The sequence below is a fragment of the Aristolochia californica genome, unplaced genomic scaffold (assembly GCF_029961685.1).
Source record: "Aristolochia californica isolate CCGP_79_NKW_82.1479 unplaced genomic scaffold, dmAriCali1.0.hap1 SCAF_14, whole genome shotgun sequence".
Taxonomy (NCBI): domain Eukaryota; kingdom Viridiplantae; phylum Streptophyta; class Magnoliopsida; order Piperales; family Aristolochiaceae; genus Aristolochia; species Aristolochia californica.
The window spans coordinates 6,310,363-6,330,212 of NW_027181815.1; the positions used below are offsets into that span (position 1 = coordinate 6,310,363).

The following is a 19,850-nucleotide window of genomic DNA, read 5'->3' on the forward strand; positions in this document are numbered from 1 at the left end:
ATTCTCCAGGGAGATTGTGATGTGATAAAAATTGACATCCAGTGCTTAGTTAAAGGAGATGTAGTATTGGAGTGTCTTCATGTTGACCTGGACACAGAAAGGAAGGTTATGATGTTCCGGATAGTGTTCAATACTGCATTTGTTCGATCCAATATAATGATGCTCAACCGTGAGGACTTGGATATCCTTTGGGATTCTAAGAAGCGATTTCCAAAAGGTTTCCGAGCTGAGGTGAATTTTGTTGAAACTATTTATTGAAAAGCATAGTTCTCAGTTTCAAGCTATAAATCTTACTCTCTTTTGGTGTATGTGTTTGTGGTACGAATTCAGGTTCTGTTTGGTGAAGTTGGGAGCATTACTACTCCCACGGCCCCAACTGCTATATTAAATGGTGAAGAAGAAGGTGGTCTGCCTATTGAAGCTTTCTCCAGTGTTCAAGAACTATTCAGTGATGTTGAGTGGGTTGATGGTAGTAGTGATGCTACCTTGTGGTTATTAAGACAATTTTCTCCAAACGAATTGCAACATAAACTTGAAAAGTTACTTCGGCATGATGTGAAAGAGAAGTCAGGGATGCAGGGTAAACTAGATAGAGAAAACACATTGGTAGACTCAGACGAGGAAAAGGATAAGTCTCAAATTACAGAAGCAGTTGCTCCTCTTGACTATGAAAAGGATCCAAGTGGTAAGTATTGCTTCACAAGCTCTATAGTTTATTGATGTTCACTGACAGCTCATATGGTGACCCTATTTTTCTATTTGTTTTACAGTTGGAGGCAATGAAACAAATCATTCAGCTACAAAGAAGAATTCTTTGCCTGATATAACAGGTCTTTCTAATTCTTCTCCTCCTATGTCTCAGGTGACTAATTTAGTACCTTACCCTACTTCTAGTAGTATTGTCAATCAGAAGAGCAACATTCCTCCACCTCCTCCACCTCCTCCACCTCCTCCACCTTTTGCCCCACCAAACAAATATGTACCTCGTGCATTACTTCCAATGAGATCATATCCGCCTCCACCACCACCTCCTCTTCATTCCTTGATATCAGTGAGTGGGGCTCCCCTTCCACCATCATCAACTTCAATAAGTTCCACTGCTTTGTCTTCCTCTTCCCTACTTTCATCCCAAATGGTCTCACCAGTTTTTAATAGTGCTCCTTCATCTTTACCTGCAGTTACCCATACCACCTTGGGTAGAACACCACCGCCACCTCCACCTCCACCTCTTCCCACTTCAAGGAGCAGTGAGCGTTCATTGCCACGTTCTTCTCATGGTAGTGGCCATCCGCCACCATCTCCACCTTCACCGCCACCTTCTATACCTCCACGTTCTGTCTTTGTTGTCATCCACCCCCCACCTCCTCCACCTCTACCACCTCCTATCTCTAGTATTATCTCTTCATTACCATCTCGACCTCCTCTCTCTAATCGTGTACCTCCAGAGCCCTCTCTGTTTGCTCCTATCTCTAGTCTTGCTTCTCCATCTTGGCCTACACAGCCACCACCTTCATCCTCAAGTGTGCCTCCCCCTCCCCCTCAGCTTCCACCTTCTACATTTAGTGTTCCACAGCTGCCTACACCTTTATCTAAAACAACCATTTCGGGCAGGTTGCCACCTCCACCTCCACCTGCTATGTCTGGCAGATCGCTGCCTCCACCACCTCCTCCTCCACCTCCACCTTTACCTCCCACTTTTGGTGGTATTGCATCATCTCAACCACCTCCTCCACCATCTATTATAGCTGGTAAATTGCCTCCTCTGGCACCCCCAACTCCACTGCCTCCACCACCTCCACCACCTCCACCACCTCCCCCTGGTACTGCACCACCGCATCCAACCCTGGCCATGGCTACTAGAGCACCTCCGCCACCTCCCCCTCCCCCTGGAATGACTTCTATCTCACCTGGACCACCTCCTCCACTGCTTCCTCATAAAGGACCTCCTCCACCCCCACCACCACAGGCTCCAAAGCCTCCTGGTGCAGTAGTTCCCCCTCCACCAGCTCGTAGTAGCCAACCTGTGCCACCTCCACCTCCTGGGACAAAAATGACTGATGTACCAGCCTCACCTCCACCGTCACTTGGGAGAGGGAGAGGAACTGTTACTGGAAGAGCTCGTGGTGCTGCAGCTACACCAAAAAAATCATTGAAGGCACTGCATTGGGTGAAGGTTACTCGAGCAGTGCAAGGAAGTTTGTGGGCTGATTCTCAAAAGCAGGAAAACCAATCGAAGTATGTTATATAGTCTGGTTTTGTTTTTCCTGTCCCTGTTAACCATTTCTTCTCCCATTCTGTGAAACTTTCAAACTTTTTTGCTTCTCCACTTTGAAATGTTTATTTTTTTTCTGATAAGGGACAGGGCTCCTGAGATTAACTTGTCAGAACTCGAAAGTTTATTTTCAGCAGCTGCTGTTTCTGAAGGGAGTGGTCCTGACAAAGGTGGTCGCAAGGGTCCTAGTACCAATAAACCAGAGATAGTTCATCTGGTATTTTTCTTCTCATACTGATCTCAAAAATGCTATTGTTAGTTATGAAAGCCATCTGAGAATTAAATACACAAATGGAGGTTAGTTGTATGATTGACTTCTGGTCTAAGTTTTCTTAAGGTAATGGTTTGAGGTTAGGGTCCCTGAAGTTCGTGAATGGTTTGCACTAGTACAACTTGGTAAAAGTTCAATATTAAAAAAAGGGTATTGAATATTCTGAAATGGGGTTGTCTATGATTTTGTGCAAGTGCAACTGTAGAATTTCAACCAAAATTTATGGATAACAGAGCAGAAATCTTATTTTAACTCTTTGGATTTTTATAAGATAGATGTTGACATAATATGATGTAGACTAGTATTGTATCAGTAGAAAGCTCTAATTCTTGGTTTCACTGACAAGATGAATGCCATAAATAATTAATGGCAATTGTATTGAACTACATGAAAAGAAAGGAAGGCCTACCTAGTGATATACTTAGCATATGAAAACTAGAATGAAGTAAAAGGATTTATCTTCCCAAACTTTGTTGAGATAAAAGTTTTATGATGATGACAATATAAAAAATGATGAGATAAAATGACATTGTATTATTGTGCCGTACAATGTAAGACCATGAGAAATACATGGATTTTGGTGAGTAAACAACATATTCATGATTAATGTTTTTGGTACTTCTCTAGTTCTATCATGGCAGTATACACTTCGAGCTGCGAATAATATCTCGGAAGTTCTCACTAAGGAAGATGTCTCTAGACAATAGTTGTTGGTTGGAGGCTCATCCCCTATTGTAGCTTAAGCATCATACTTCTGTATTTGTTTTTTTTTATAAAGATGTATTTATATTAACAAGAGAAAATTTACAAAGGAAGAGGGAGCAAATCCCTAAAAACAAGAGATTGTAGGGACGCTCCCTGCTTGGTAAGCACATCTGCTGTTGAATTTGCAAATATCAGAATGTGAGACCAAATACAAGAAAGAAGTGAGGTAATATCTAAAATCTCCCGAAAGATGTCCCAATTTTGCCACGGCGGAGGGGAAGCACACTCGCACCATCCAATGACTACCTTGGAGTCCCCTTCAATGTGAATGAGACCACTGCAATTGTCTCTGAAAACGCGGAGCCCATTAAGGAGGCCATAGAGCTCAGCTGACGTTGAATCGGAAATGCCTAGCAGGCCGGCATAGGAGAAACATTGATTGCCAGATGGATCCGCAATAACTCCCCAAAAACCAACGATCCTCGGATTGCTGAGAAAAGAGCCATCAAAATTCAACTTTAGGTAACTAGCTTCCGGGGGAGTCCACTCCTGCATGACTTGAACCTTGGTCTCAAAGTGCATCTTTGCCAGATTGCTCCAGCTATCACGGATAGAGGTACCCTTGAAGGAGGAAAATGACTTTTTAGTCAGAAGCCAGGTGGAGATTTGCCCCGACACCCTTTTCGCTACTCTTACCTCTGATTCATTTTTAGCATCGAAACGCTTTCAGTTACGTTCATTCCAAAGCCCCCATGGTACGAAACCGGCACAAGCGGAGATCATCACTTTGCCGAGACCATAAAGGGGATAGCCAATGATTGACTTGCTGAAAGAAATCAGATTAGCTAATATACAGAATTGCAACCCCAACTTGCATAAGATAGAGGTCCACACATGCCATGAGAATGGGCACTGTAGCAGAATATGATAGGTGGATTCAGCCTCAACATTGCAAAAAGGACATAGGGGGTTGATAGATCGGTTGTCAAACGCCTAGCCAATAGAACTTCCCAGGAGGTCACCCATCCTAGTACTACTCTTGCCCAAGCTAGCTTAACTTCAAAATTCTGAGTCAGACGCCTAGACAATACTACCCAAAAGATCGATCTGTTAGGTGCGGAAAGCACAACACTTAACCCAAACCACAAACTCTAACACCCACCGTTCCCGGGTTCTGACCGCTGCACTCCGGGATTCGAACGCGGAACGTGGGCGCCAACTCTGATACCACGTCAAACGCCTAGCCAATAGGACTTCCCAGGAGGTCACCCATCCTAGTATTACTCTTGCCCAAGCTCGCTTAACTTCAGAGTTTTGAGTCAGACGCCTAGCCAATACAACCCAAAAGACCGATATGTTAGGTGCGGAAAACACAACACTTAATCCAGACCACAAACTCTAGCATCGTCGAGGATTAAATGATGGGGAAACTATGGCTTTTTGCTCTCTCCTCTCCAGACTCCGCAGCACTACTATTCGTGAGCATGCAGTTGATAAACTGACATGGAAGCCCAACATTAATGGCCGATTCAAAATTGCATCCGCCTACTCTCACATTAGAAAACAAGATTACAGCATGCATGAGCACAAGACAAACTTGACATGGAAGCTTTCAGCGCCTAATAAAATCAAATTCTTCGTGTGGACGGCCATCAGGTAACATATTCTCACCTCTGAAAACCTCCATAAAAGAGGTTACATAGCACCCGATTGCACTTGTCCCCTTTGTGGTGTGTGCGATGAGACAGTCCAACATGTTCTCTTACATTGCGACTTTTCATGGCAAGTCTGGATGAAGATATTTCAGAAGATTGATATCCAAATGGGGCTACATCAGGACCTTTTTGGCACCTTTGAGATGGTTATGGGGATATGCCTTCCTAAGCAGGGCAAGATAATTCTCTTGGCATGCCTTGTGCATGTCCCATGGTGTATATGGCTAGAGCGAAACAACCGAAAATTCAACTCCAAGGCTAGCAACCCGGATAATATAGTTTCTCAGGCTGTGGGCCTTATCTCGAGCTGGCTACGTTCTAGGAAGGAGTTTGCTTCTCTATCGGGCGTCTCCCTTCGAGAAAATTGGGGTTTGATAGTGCACATGGCGGGCCCCTGTAGGAATCCAGTTATGGCCACCTGGGATCCTCCCCCTTACGACTGCATCAAACTCAATTTTGATGGCAGTGCTTTAGGTTGTTCTGGGCTGGCTGGAGCAGGTGGTGTTTTCAGTGACAACAGTGGAGACCCTATTCTATCCTATGCAGGGCCGGTAGGTATTGCTGATTCAAATACTGCTGTAGTGAGTGTTCTTCTATTCAGACTCCAAATCTTTAAAGAGCGGCTCCATGGCAAACTGATTATCGAAGGTGACTCAAAAACTGTCATCAACTGGTGTTCAAAAGAAAGCTCCCCTCCTTGGTGCCACTGGCTAATCATTGATTGTATTGCTGACATTGTGTCATCCATTCATTGTTATTGGAACCTCGTTTCTAGATCAGCCAATTCTTTGGCTGATAAATTGGCAAAATTCGGAACCTCCCAGCATTCTCTCATTGTTTGGGAAGGCTTCCCCTCGTGTATTCTGGTCGTTCGAGCTCTCATAATAAAATTCAACATCATTTCAAAAAAAAAAAATCTCCTGATTACTTTCATTGCTTATGTACAGAGGTGCACTAGATTTGACATAAATTTCATAAATTTCCTTGTTCTCTCTCTCTCTCTCTCTCTCTCTCTCTCTCTCTCTCATTTCTGTTTTTGTTGTTAAATGTCACCACACAAGCTGGATAGGATTTCATTTTGGGAGGTCCAAAGGATGTATATATATGATCTATTGGACTTTGACTCCGAAGGCATAAGAAAGCATATAAGATAGGTTGATCACCAATTAATTCAACTGCCAGAGGCTTCTAAAGCAAAAAATAATTTTGTATTTCATAGAAAAATAATTGATTGTTGGGTGATTTTAATTCAATAGTCTTGTTTTCAAAATCTTCAATCTGCCCGCTTTTAAATTCTCTTTAATACTTTCAATGCTTATGTATGCAGATATGCCGGATTTTGACATGAATTTCCTTGCCTTCTCTCTCTCTCTCTCTAGGTTGACCTGCGCAGAGCAAATAACTGCGAAATCATGCTCACGAAAATCAAAATGCCTCTACCAGATATGATAGTAAGTTTTTCTTTTATTCTCCTCTGGATATTTTCTATTTTTGCTGCTAGTGTATCTATTGGTCTACTCCTACAAAACCAATCACCTCGAGAAGTTATCTCAGGCAATCTGCATTACATATGATGACTTGAATGCATCTCAAAATTTTACATGGCAGGTTATGTTTTGATGTAAAACAAACTGATCCAGCTAAGATCTAGTACGAGATTGCAGTCATTAACTTTATTTAGATCTTATATGAAATTTTTTCTTTAAAGAAACGTAACTCATGCTAATGATACTTGCCTATTGGAAGAATTTTGAATTACTGGAGTATGTCTGCAATGATAATCGAATTTATACACATATAATAGTGAATAAATTTTATTCTTATTTTTCTTCTTTCAGAAGAAAACACAAAAGATAAAAGGGGGCTTCTCTCCTGCTATATGAAAACTAGGAGGGGAGCAAAGAAATCAAGGACAACATAGAAACTATGTTTGAGTGCTTGTAATCCACTTTTATAACTGTCTTAGACATGGTTGTACATCTTGGTGAGACCTCTCCTGTATTTATCTGGCTATATTTGAGACAAATCAGAGGTCTTACTTGAATCCTGGACAATCTGGTCCCAAGACATTAACACTGTCTCTATTGATGTGAGATTCATATGGGGCACTTTACTGTTTGAAATTTTGTGTACTTTAATACTTTAGCAAACTTAGTGAAACCATTCATGATGCTACCGTGGCCTTTCAGACTTTAAATGGTGGGAACACCAGTATGCCCATTGGTCTCCAGTGGACCTACCAATTAAAATTATTTTATGATTCTTTTTATTTTTAGTTTATCTTTCCAGATTTACTGGATTTGATCAGATATTGATCTTATTTGTTTTGAATTTTAAATTTAAATTTTAGTTATTTATAGTTATTTTAGTTATTTCCAGATAGTTATTTTTAGCATGTTGAAGGTAACTTTGAAGATGAATTAATAAAATTCCTTGCTGTTTTCTCTCCTTCTCCCTTCTTCTTTCTTATCTATTCTTCTTCTTCTAACTTATTCTTCTCAATTCTCCTATTTCTGATTCCAATTCTTCTTCTTCTTCTCTATTTTCTCTCCCTTTCCCCCTCTAATCCAACAGCTAATCGGCATCACATACGTCAATTAAAAAATTGTGCCTTGTTCCGCATCTTTCAACACCCTTGGAAGTATTTGTGCTTCTTATTTAAGTATACTATGAAATCTTACCTTATTATACACTGTACAAGATTACAAAACATCATTAAAAAGTGTTTAAATCACTAATAACCCGAAGTCTATCTGTAATTGGATAATCCAAGGTTTGGTTGTAAGATAATTTTAAAAATTTGTGGTCAAGCCTCACATAATTAATATCATGTCATGCAAGTTAATGAGAAAAAGTGGTCTAACAGGTTATGTTTCGTCCTGTATACGTTACTTGATACTGATTATTGTTGATTGGCAAGTGATTCATCTTTTAATTGCTTATCAGAATGAGGTTGTGGCCTTGGATGCCTCAGCATTGGACACTGATCAACTGAGAATCTCATAAAATTTTGGCCAACGAAAGAAGAAATGGAAATGTTAATATCATGTCACATAATTAATAACATGTCATCACTTTAATTAAGTTTTGCATTTGCATCTTCTTGTACAGTTCAGAGCATTTGGTCTTTTTTTGCATGGCAAAAAGATCCAAGTTGCTCATATCTAGATTACTTGTCATAGTTTTCAATTTTTTTTATGTGGCCATTTAGTAAGTTTCAGATTGTAATTTCTTCAATCCTGTTCCATTAGTCTATTTATTACCTATGTATCAAATGGTTTGGTTGTTAAGGTCTTTATGAGGATGGTTGTAGCAGTTATGGGTGTGCCTGAGAAAAAAATGAATCAAGGCAAATTATATTTTCAGAGGCACAGTTAGTTTCTTTTTATCTGCTAAGGATTTGTTTTCCTCTGTCATGAGTCCACACTTGCAGTACAACAGTGAGTTAAAAGAGGACTTTCTGACTATTGTCTGACAAGCATATATATACTTACAAGAGTGGGATGTATCAGTGCTATAGTAGGAAAAGTTTAGATTGTAAACTGGTGGGTGTAGAGTTATATGTTTATGTTTTTTCTGATAACAACTGGCAGAAACCTGAACCTCCCACTGATGAGCTAGAAAATTTTCCCATTATAGATAACCTTCCCAACTCGTCATCCCTCCAAAACCTGTGCAAGCCACTTTCGGCAATCATGAAATGGCCAACTAAAACAGCTCCAACAACTCCCTATCTTCTTCACCACAAAACAGCCTCTTCTGGCTCTTCTTCCAACACCACCCCACCAGCCATCAGCCCTCCCCATGAAGTCTTAGTACCTTCCCTATTCCCATCAGCTGACCCCCCCCAATCTCCACTCTACTCTAATGCTTAGCCCACTGGTTCACCCTGCATGCACTTAACAAAGAAGAGGTCAAGGCAGACCAAAAAACAACACCAGCCCAATAACAGACCCGCTAATCAGGTGGAGTGCATTAACAAGTTTAAGCATAACTGTGAGGACATTGGACCTTCGGGAGGGTGCTCAAAATGCCTTGTAGAGGAATTCCAATTGGAACAACACAAGTATGATGAGGAGTCTTTGCAAAGGATGATGGAACTATCCCAGTTGATGAGAGTTGCCTACCAAGCCCAGTTACTTGGGGGCACAAAGGGTAAAAGAGTAAAAAAAAGGGAACCAAAAAATGATAATTATCTCTTGGAAATCTGAAGGATTGTTTGGAAGATATCAGCTATTTGCGACCTTCTCAAAGACTACAGAGCTAACATTGTTGTGCTTCAGGAAGCAATGACTCAAAAACATGACTGACCCTATTACTAAGGACCTCTGGCATTGCCACTCCCTCAAATGGCTTGCTGTCAATGCTGTGGGTCATGCTTGTGGTATTTTGATGTTGTGGGACAACAACTCTGTCTAGCTTCTAGATTGTGACTCTGGGAACTAGTGGTGTCTTGCCGGGGTCTATGGTACTTATTGGCGAAGGCACAACTTCCAGAAAGAACTGTGTAGTGTCATCCAAAATTGGGATCTCGCTCTGTACTGGAGACTTCAATGCAATCCACTTCTGCAATGAAAGATCTCCTACCTCCTCTTGGATACAAAGCAGCATTTGACCATTGGCCTATTATGCTTGATAGAAATTGGGAATTGGGGGGTGCAACTTTGCTGATTCGAGAATTATTGTCTCCTTGAGGAGGGTTTTGATGACCTGATTAAAGATTGGTGGTTTGCAGTGAACATCAATCATCCGACTTGCCATCTCAGCATCAAACTCAAAACTCTAAATCAGTGCTGAAGTCCTGGCCCCAACAATGGCATGCTGTTGCCATTGCCTACTGAGTTGAAGTTCTCTCTCCAAATTGCCACTCTTGAGGAAATTGAGGAAAGTAGACCTCTATCTACTGATGAATTGAACTCTCGAACAAGTATCAAAAACACATTCATAGAGAGAGAATCCTTTGGTGGCCTGATAAGTTAATCTGGTGCTTGATAAAAGCGGCCTCTTCTCCGCGTCCTCTGCCTACTTTTTCATTAGTGGGTGGCATTCCTGTGTTGCCAAGCACGATGCTGCTTTCACCTGGTGTCTATGCGCCCCTTCCAAGATCAAAATTTTCATGTGGAGTGCCTGCCTCAATAAGAATCTTATGGCGGATATTCTTAGGTGGTGTGGTCATCCTTCGATTGATCCCTTTTGCCCGTTGTGCAACATATTGGAGGAATCAGTCACTCATCTTCTCATTTGGTGGCCTTTCTCATGGTTTGTGTGAACCTCCATTTTTAGCCGCATCGATTTACAGTTCTGTCTACCTGTGGACTTGATTATCGCCAGCCGGATGTTTCTTGGTACTGCTCTACCTGGGAAGGGGAATTTGATGTTCTCTGCTTGTGCTGCCTTTATCCCTTGGGGCCTTTGGAATGAGAGGAATCAAAGATGTTTCAAAGCTAAATTTGAATCTCCAAAGAGAGTCGCTGATTGTATTTCAGGGCATATTTTGATGAGTCCCGGTTAGTCCCACATTAATTAGCAAGGGTGGTCTTGGGTGTTATTTATATGAGTTTGTAAACCTCCCCTCTTGAGCTAGCTTTTGGGGCGGAGTTAGGCAGGTTCATATCATCTAGTATCAGAGCCGTACCTTGACTGGTCGGGTGGGCTAGTCGATGGGCCCATAAGCCGGTTCCCTGCACGAGGACATGCAATTTAAAGGGGTCGGGTATGATGAGTCCCAGTTAGTCCCACATCGGTTAGCAAGGGTGGTCTTGGGTGTTATTTATATGGGTTTGTAAACCTCACCTCTTGAGCTAGCTTTTGGGGCGGAGTTAGGCAGGGTCATATCATATTTCCTCTTGGCTGAGTACTAAGAAGGTCTTATCCCCTTTTTTGGGATCTTCTATTAGGGAAAATTGGCACTGCCTGATTCGTTTGCATACTTACTCGAGGCCTCCCAATGTCATGGAGTGGTTCTTGCCTCGGTCCGCATTCCTTAAGCTCAATTTTGATGGTTCTACATTTGGTAATCCTGGGAAAGCCGGTTTTGGTGGAGTTTTTAGAGATTCGTCTGGCATCCAACTCATTTCCTTTGCTGGCCCTTTGGGTATCTTGGATTTGACAACTGCTGAGAGGGACTTTTTCCCACTCAAAAGGTATTCATCTAGAGGCTAGCCTACCTGATAAAATTGCTGAGTATTTGGGATGCTTCCATTCTGACCTCCTAGCCACCTATCTTGGCTTCCCCCTCTTCTCTAGCAGACCTGACAAAATCCTTTGGAACTTTGTAATGGAGAAGTTAGGAAGAATGCTTATGAATTGGAAATGCAGACTATTATCCAAGGTGGGTGGACCGGTTCTCTTTAACTCTTGCATTGTAGGCCTCCCCAATTATTTCCTATCCTTCCTGCCCATTTTGATGAGCATTGCAAGACAGATTGAAACCCTCAAGTGACGCTTCCTTTTGAGAGGAGCTGAAGATGGATTATAGCACCATCTTGTGAGTTGGAGGGAAGTGTGTAAGCTAAAATTTGAGAGTTGATTGGGCATCAAGACAGTCAAGGAGGTGAACCATGCACTACTCCCAAAGTAGTTTTGGAAATTCAATACGAATAGGAATCTGAGTTACACCAGATCATCATTAGGAAGTTGGGCTATGAAGGAAACGATTGGTGGCTAGGAGGTATCCAGCGGAAGCTATCTTCACTTTGGAGCACTCTCTTTCCCTCTTGGCCAAATTCACTAAAGGAGTAAAGTTCTATGCTGGAATTGGTAGCACCATCCGTTTTTTGGAAAGATTGGTGGATGGGGGACAAACCCCTCATGCTTGCTAAACCGCTTCTATTAGCTTACTATTTAGTTACTCTGCAAGTATTCAAAGTTTTTATCATGTTGAGGAGAATTATTTTGGTTGGAACCTGGACCCAAGAAGGGGATTGAGAGACAAGGAGATAGGGAAAGTTGGTCTTCTCCTTTCTGAACTAAACGACATCTATGTAAGAGATCATGTGAATGACAAAATAGTTTGGACCCTATCTGATAGCAGGAAATTCATGGTGGCATCAACCTATGGCTTCTTGCTGCGACAGGAAAGAAATCGTCACAATGAGGCGAGTATTGGATGGAAGCTCTCTGGCCAGCCAAAAGTGAAATTCTTCCTCTGAAGTGCATTGTGCAAAAGGATTCGTATTGTAGATAATCTAAGACGATGTGGTACTATGGTCCTTAACCCCCAATGCGGTTTCTAGGTTGCTACTGAGGAAAAATATCACCCACCTCCTCCATTGTCTCTTGGCGGATCTGGACTTGCTTTATTTAGAAGCTTGGTGTTAGTTTCTGCATTCCCAATAACCTCATGGAGATATGCAGTCTCAGAGCTGGCCTACACATACCTGCATTTGGTAAGAACCTCCTTGAGGCAATCACTCACATTCCTTGGGGATTCTCTGGCTGCAAAGGAGTGATAGACGCTTCATAGGGGTTTGTAGATCATTGGATGCAGTCATTGAGAGCATTCTTCGATCCATTTTAGCTTGGGGTCAGCCTGCAGCCGAAGTTTGAATTCGGAGGAAGTCTACTTAGAGATAATAGGAGGCTGTTTGCCCTAATGTCCTCACCTAGCATCAGTGCTTCTCGAACTGTGATTCCAAGTGATGAGCAATAATTGACAAATGCATGCTGTTTTTCATAAGTGAAGCATTTTCTGCTATAAAACAGTAGGGGGATCTACCCATGAGAAGCAACAATTATGTAATTCATCTTAAGGGAATATGAATTCTGCATGTCCATTTGGAGAATCTTCTTCAAAGGATCGGCCACATGTTACGTTTTGTTGTGTGCTTCAATAAATCACATGAGGCCTGAAACCTAGAGCCAACAAATATCTTCTGCATGGTCATTGAGCTAACAGTTTTATTTCTTCATGTACTCTTGTTTTGTTATACTAAAGAGGTTATGTACTCTTGTCGTTACTTGATGCTGATTATTGTTGATTGACATGTGCTTCACCTTTGTAATTGCTTATCAGAGTGCAGTTTTGGCCTTGGATGCTTCAGCTTTGGACACTGATCAACTTGAGAATCTGATAAAATTTTGCCCGACAAAAGAAGAAATGGAGATGTTAAAGGTATACTCATCTTCTCACCATCTTCTCACCAGTGACTGTTAGTGGTTAGAAGTCTCATATTGTCTATAGAAGATTCTTGTCAGTTGGAAACCTGCCTCTATGTTGTTAGCTAGTCATTTAGGATTGGAATCCGTCCAAATTTACCATGGTATTGGAGGCTCCAAACCTATTTTTTCCTTTTCTTGTCTATACTCATTAATGTGTCAGTTCCATTGATCTGTCCGTTATATCAGACTTGGATGTGAGAAGGGGTACCCAAGAAAGAGAATTGAAGTAGTTTTACCCTTTTTATTGAGCCAATCAGAGCATGGGGTTGTTTTCGTACACAAAAGAGTATTTTGGTTGTTTTGTTTCAGTTACTAACATGATTTTGATTGTCTTTATTTTTGTTTTTGTTCCTAGTTGCTAAGCCCATCAACTATCATAGCATTTGTAATGTTGTAGAATATATTCAGGTGAGGAGTCAAAATTGCCGTTTGCTGAGGAAACACAAGGTTGCCTCATCCCTGTCACAATTTCTGAAAGCAAAGTTACTATTTTTCCTCCTCAATTCCTAAGTCCTTTGACTTTGGGTTGGATGATCAAACTCTAGGACAAAATTATAGCAACACTTTCTAAGTCAAATTCAAGTTGAAGTGCTAATTTACTGGTTTCTTGTTCTCCTATAAGCATGAAGCATAAACTTAATCTTTAGTTAGTAAAACTGTTACATGTCTTAGTAAGTGCTCCATGTCTCAAGCCTACTTATTTGACAGGCTTATTGGGCCTAAATGTGAAAGCAGGTGTTAGTTGAAAATCTCATATAGATTGTAGGTTTGGGTACTTCAGCTAGTCCTCTTAAGTACTTATGCCAGTGGGGGTGTGAGCGCCAATTGTAGCAGACTTATACCAGTTGACCTTCTGGTCCAAGATGATCTCATAAATGGATCAATGGCTTTGAATGTTAGTAATTAGCTCAGAGTCCTGTCACCAAGTGGGTTGTATTATCTGCAAATTGAAGGAGAAGAGTTTGGAGGAAAAAGTTTTGGTTTGGATGTGTGCCATGATCCCACCCTTGGACCGGTGAAAGAAAAAAGGGATTTGAGAATCTCTTCAACAATGTTAAAGAGGGGAAACGGGTGGGTTTCCCTGGCTCAGCCCCGTGATCTGTTAAAGAAGGCATGAACCAAGACATGAATGATGAAAGAGAAGGAAATGGACTCAATGCAACTTTTTATCTACTTTACCTACAGCTGAAGCCCATTAGACCAAGGGTGTGATCAAGAAAATGAGGACCCTCCTATTCTAGCATTGAAGCCCTCTTAAAAATTTTAGTGGCTCCCAAAACATAATATATTTATATATTTTTTAATGCTGGTTACTCGCACAGAGATCGTCACACCCATGAACATACACATGCAGAAAAAATCCCAAGACCTAACAGTTGGACACTCACTTAGACACACTTAGAGGCGCCCTGTGGCCACCAGTCATATCTAAAGAAACTTGGTTTTCCTTTTTCGAGTTTTAGTAATTTTGTCATTTTTGGTGTTTTGAGACAAGTTCTTTCGCAAATGAAGTTCTCATTCTGTTGTCTGAAAGAATATTTTTTAGTGATGCACTGATGTATGTTAAGGTTCTCTTTTATGACCTTTGGGTTTTTATTTTGTATTTCAGAACTATACAGGTCACAAGGAAATGCTTGGGAAGTGTGAACTGGTAGTCATGATAGTTTCTGCCATCTTTTGTACAAAGTTTATCCTGCTTAATGTTGTCTGACATCATATTTTATTTTTGCTCAAACTTTGCAGTTTTTTCTGGAACTGATGCGAGTTCCTAGAGTTGAATCCAAATTGCGAGTATTTTCCTTCACAATTGCTTTTCCCACACAGGTACACCTCAATTCTACAAAATTGCATTTCTGACCTTGTCTTCATGAGAATTATTTTTCTTTTCTTTTTTTGCATAATCCTTTTATGTGTGGTTTATGTTTTTCTGGGACAATTATTCATGGTAATTGCTTCTAAAGCTCAACAAATTGGCAGGTTATGGACCTACGGTCGAACTTAATTACCATCAATAATGTATCCAATGAGGTATTCTTTAGATGTCGTACCTTCTGACTGGTTTTGGTAATAAAAATTATATACAAATGTTTGTTTATTTTATAGGTAAAAACGTCTACTAAATTGACGAGTATAATGAAGACAATTCTTAATCTGGGAAATGCTTTGAATCATGGCACTGCACGAGGTAAAACTATTTCTCTGAATATTATATAATTCTTAGATGGTGGCTGTTATGATCTAGCTATCTCATCCAAAACATGGCCAAATTACTGCTAAAGTTTGTATCTAGGGGCCTAATGGTCTTTTTACTGTGTATGTTTTACCTCTCATAGTTCAGATGTCTTTGTATGTCTATTTGATTGAGTTTGGTACTATTTTCATTAAAATCTTTGTAATGAGTGAGTTATAAGGTGTTTATGAGTGAGGTGTATTTTAGATCATTCATGTAAAATTCTTAAGTTAGTAAAACAGGGATAGGGGGTTGATTTCTCCCCCAATTGCTGCTGTCTCATATTGAGCTGTTTTTTGTCTCTCTTTCTCTTTCTTCTCTCCTTCCTACATAATATTCTCTACACTTATTTTAATATTGATTTTTCTTTTTATTTTTCTCTGCTTTCAAGAACGTGTTAGTCTTGTTTGCACTGTCAAGGGGCAGGCAGATGTTCCTCAAGTTCTCTGACATGTTTAAGTTTACATATTTAGTTTGAGTATGAAGTTTGCATAATATGAAACAAAGATAACTAAGCACAGAAGATCAAGTAGGTTAGTTGCAAATAGTCTCTGTTAAATTTGATATGATGGGGTTTCTGTTGGGCAGTCCTTTCTATATTGTGGTTTTTAACAGTGAAAATCTCATGGCAGAGAAGTCTGTTTACAATGTCGTAGACAATATGGACATTTTGAAATCAAGGACTGCAAATCTGTCCACTCATAACAACATCAAGAGTAAAATGGCAGTCCACTACTTTGTGTTCTCATGAGGTACTACGTCACTTGCTTTGAAAATGACACCATCGTTGTCACACCCTATTTCATGGGGTTATCTTTCAACAAAAATCCAAACTCCACTATTCTGCTCCAGTACTTGACTGAGTTATAACAACCTTTTTTTTTTTTTTTTTTGGAGAAAGGGCACATGTATTTTGAAAGCCCAGTAATACAAGATTAAGAAGGGGTCCCTTACAATGAGAGATTGGCGGAGACCTCCTTCTTTAGCAAGGGAATTAGCCAAGTGATTGACTGATATTAGAATAAACAATAAAACGCCAAGCATATCTAAAAAAGTTCGCCATTAAATCTCTGGACCTGGTACTTCATCCAATGGCATTTGAGATACAACAACTTCAACCTAAATGGCTGCTCCAGCCTTATCTGTTGTACCTTAGTTAAGAGCTTCAAAGGTAAGTGGGTGGGGTGTGTGTGTGTGTGTGTGTGTGTGGGGTGGGGGGGGGGGGGGGGGGGAGGAAGCAGGTTTATTGGAATAAATGAGGATACTTCTTCGAGGAGGTTAAGAGCCTCAACTTGTAGGTGGAGGGCCTCTTTTGGGTAGAGAGGGAAGCATGAACAGTCTCGGACCAAGACTGGAGTTTCGTCTTTGATATTTTCAATGTCATGGCTATAACACCACCTTTTGGCCCCACAACAACAACCTCCTTCCATCAATTCTCCATGAATTACAACGATCCTTGCCCTCCAACCAAATGTTCTCAAAATGAAAAGGTTTCCTGTCCCACATACTAGTTTTGGTAGCAAAAAGAATTGGCCAATGATCAAAGACAGTTTTTGCTAATTCTTGACCAGTAGCTTCATTGTAAATGTGGAGCCAACTATCTGTAACTAGAAAAGATCGAATCTGGATGGAATTGGATTCCTCTGCATATTACTCCATGTGAATGATTTTCCAAATGTGGGACTTTCTTCTAACTCACATGCTCTAATAAAATCACAAAAACCTCTCATAGATGAGGTGATTCGAGAGGCTGGGGTGACTTTTCTATGCAAAAGTGGATTGCATTGATATCACCAACCAGCAACCAATGAAATTGCCAGGCACTCATAGCTAAGACAGCTCCTCCCAGAATTCAACACGCTGCTTACGTGTGGGCCATTAACTCCTAAACACCAGACCGGGCCAGCTTGTCTTTTTTTGTATTTGATACAAATTGAGTCATCTCCGATATTGTAATACATTAATTCCAGGACAGTTTTATCCCAAATTCTAAGGATACGACCAGTAGAACCATTCACATCCTTGGCAATCCAACTGACTTGAGGGATATAGAAGGTTACGAACAACAGTATCTGTTATATTCTGGTGTTTGGTTTCTTGCAACATACTAATTGTTGAACTTTTTTTTTGTTCCAGAAGTGTCCTGACAGCAACTTTCTTCTTGGAACCAGCCACACCTAACATTCCAAGAGACAATTATCATTTTTGCCTTTCTTTTTTGCTGCTACTCATTGACCTTTTGTACTTTGGTTAATCTCTTCATGAAAAAATTTAACGAAATCTGCCATTCTCTCCCATATTCTTCATCATATTGATCTTTTTGCCATTGGATTGCTTCTGATAAGGAATGTGCTTGAACATATTTTGTAACTCTTGGGCATTTGGCCTTACAAGTTCTTTCTTTCCCTTTCCTCATTCAGCTTGCGAAGTATTAAAATCATTAGCTTCATTTTCACTGATAGTTTCATACAAAAGCACTTGAATTGTAGTCGGCTTGATATGTCGTCCTTTGGGAAGGAGTGGTTCTATGTTGAAGAGCCATCACTTCTGGAAGGAGAGTCCAATAATTTGTCCAATAATGGTGGCAGGGGTGGTATTTGCTGTGTTTGAAGGAAAGGCTTTGGCTCTACAGAGTTAGATTGGATATGTTTTTTCCCTGGTATATGTTTGAGAGATGGCTGATGGAGGGCTAGTGTTATTGGGTTTGATGGAATGGTCTGATTTTTGGTGGTATCACTTTCACCAACTTCTCCAAGATGGGTGGCGTCTGTAGTGTCTGGATGAATATCTTGCTAAGTTTTTTGGTTTAGAGTAGGGATATAGTTTGAAGTTGAACTGGAGTCATGAGTTTGTTGGATGTTTGGGGAATCTTGCTTATGTTGTGGGTTTTTGGAATGGGCTGGTGAAAAGTTATAATGTTGGCAGGTGTTTGGAGAAGTGTTAATGAATGGTTGCTGGCTGGAGCGATTTGCTTGCTGATGTGGTGGGTCGTACAAAGAAGAGAAATGTGTCAAAAAAGCCTTGGGGTCAATGGAAGATGGTAACGGAAAGTGAAAGTTTTCAAGACTGTCATAATGAGGAGAAAAGGCTATCGGTTGGTCAACACCATCATTCAGTAACAAATGCTCCTGATTTACAGCAGTGACAGGTAATAAATTTGCAGCAGATGATGAGTTGTAGCCTGGGAATTTGCAATCTGAACTTCGAATTTGAGAATCATTGATGAAATGTGATAAAGATGGCAGGAATGGCTCACCACCACCCAAGTTGAGTTTATTGAGTTCTAACTTGATCCGTTGTCTCCTTCCTCTCTTACATCCCTTACACACTGGAGAGCAAACAGATTCAGGTTGCAGATGTACTGCAATGACATTCTCACCCAAGATAGCATTCAGCCATTTATCCTCTACATTGTTTGCTCCTGGGCATAGTGGAGTCTTCTCAGTTGCTGTATATCATCCCATATCCTTCAACAGATCACCAAAATTTTCCTTAAACCATCTCAATTGGCTGTTCATAAATCTTAATCCAACAAAAAAAAAAGGTCCAGTTGGCTTGGAACCCTTCCATTCATTAATTGATATACAACAAATGACAAAACCTGAATTCCACGTGGATAGAAGCGCTTGATAATCCTCAGCACACCTCAACTAGATCAGCCATTAATTGTTGCCCATGAAAGAGACCATCAGAATATTGTTTAGCTTCCAGTTAGTAGCAATGCGTTCTCCTAAAACCGACAATCTATTCAAACTCCAGTTAACTGTTGCCACAGTGCAATGGATCAAAGTTGGTTGCCTCCATCCATAATCTCTTCTGAAGAACACATATCAGATACATCAGAATCAGTTGGAGGAGGTATTTGGAACAACTTCTTCCTGGCATCACCATCTCCCTTATTGAATGGCAGTAAAGGAAGGAAAACATGTTCTGTCTTGGATGAGTCATGCAGTTGTTGTTCATCAGCAGAGGAGAAAGACTTCAGAGCCTTCTAGCTAAAGCCATCAAACGTAGCCTTTGGAAAATAAAGACTAGCAAGAATTTTCCTCTCTCTAAATGAACAATTTTGCATTCGGTTATCCTTTGATGGCAGACCGATAGCACAAAATGTGAACTTCCCCCTCTGGACATTGGAATTCACCCAACTGTGAACAAGATAGTTTACTGATTTCTATTGGCATTCTGACAAAGGATTGTTTTCCTCCATTATCAACAATAGCTTTGATATGCTGTTTTTCATGCTTACCAATCTCATCAATATGCAAATTGTGCCTTCATATTTGAAATTTTTTGAATGTGCAACTATTGAAACTGCTTATCTTCTCTTCCTTTTTGCCACCAATGTCTAACTCCCTCACTTCCTCGTTTCTGCCACCAGCTCAAATCCCTCTTTGCCCTCTGAATGCGCCATTGCCATCTTGCTTGGTTGAGTCTCCTATGCTCCTCACCCTTGTCATCCTTCTTACTGATCTCTTTCTCCCTTTCATTCTCTCGCTC

General features: G+C 40.7%; 1 protein-coding gene across 1 annotated transcript in view; it reads left to right on the forward strand.

The window, feature by feature from the left end:
- LOC137949939 (formin-like protein 14) overlaps positions 1–19,850 on the forward strand; it is a 29,174-nt gene that overhangs the window by 3,510 nt on the left and 5,814 nt on the right. The window contains exons 5-14 of the mRNA XM_068796193.1: positions 10–231; positions 331–685; positions 771–2,235; positions 2,363–2,489; positions 6,343–6,414; positions 12,978–13,076; positions 14,733–14,774; positions 14,867–14,947; positions 15,101–15,151; positions 15,227–15,308. Of these exons, the coding sequence (XP_068652294.1) occupies positions 10–231; positions 331–685; positions 771–2,235; positions 2,363–2,489; positions 6,343–6,414; positions 12,978–13,076; positions 14,733–14,774; positions 14,867–14,947; positions 15,101–15,151; positions 15,227–15,308 (2,596 nt within the window). The remainder of the gene's footprint in view (positions 1–9; positions 232–330; positions 686–770; positions 2,236–2,362; positions 2,490–6,342; positions 6,415–12,977; positions 13,077–14,732; positions 14,775–14,866; positions 14,948–15,100; positions 15,152–15,226; positions 15,309–19,850) is intronic.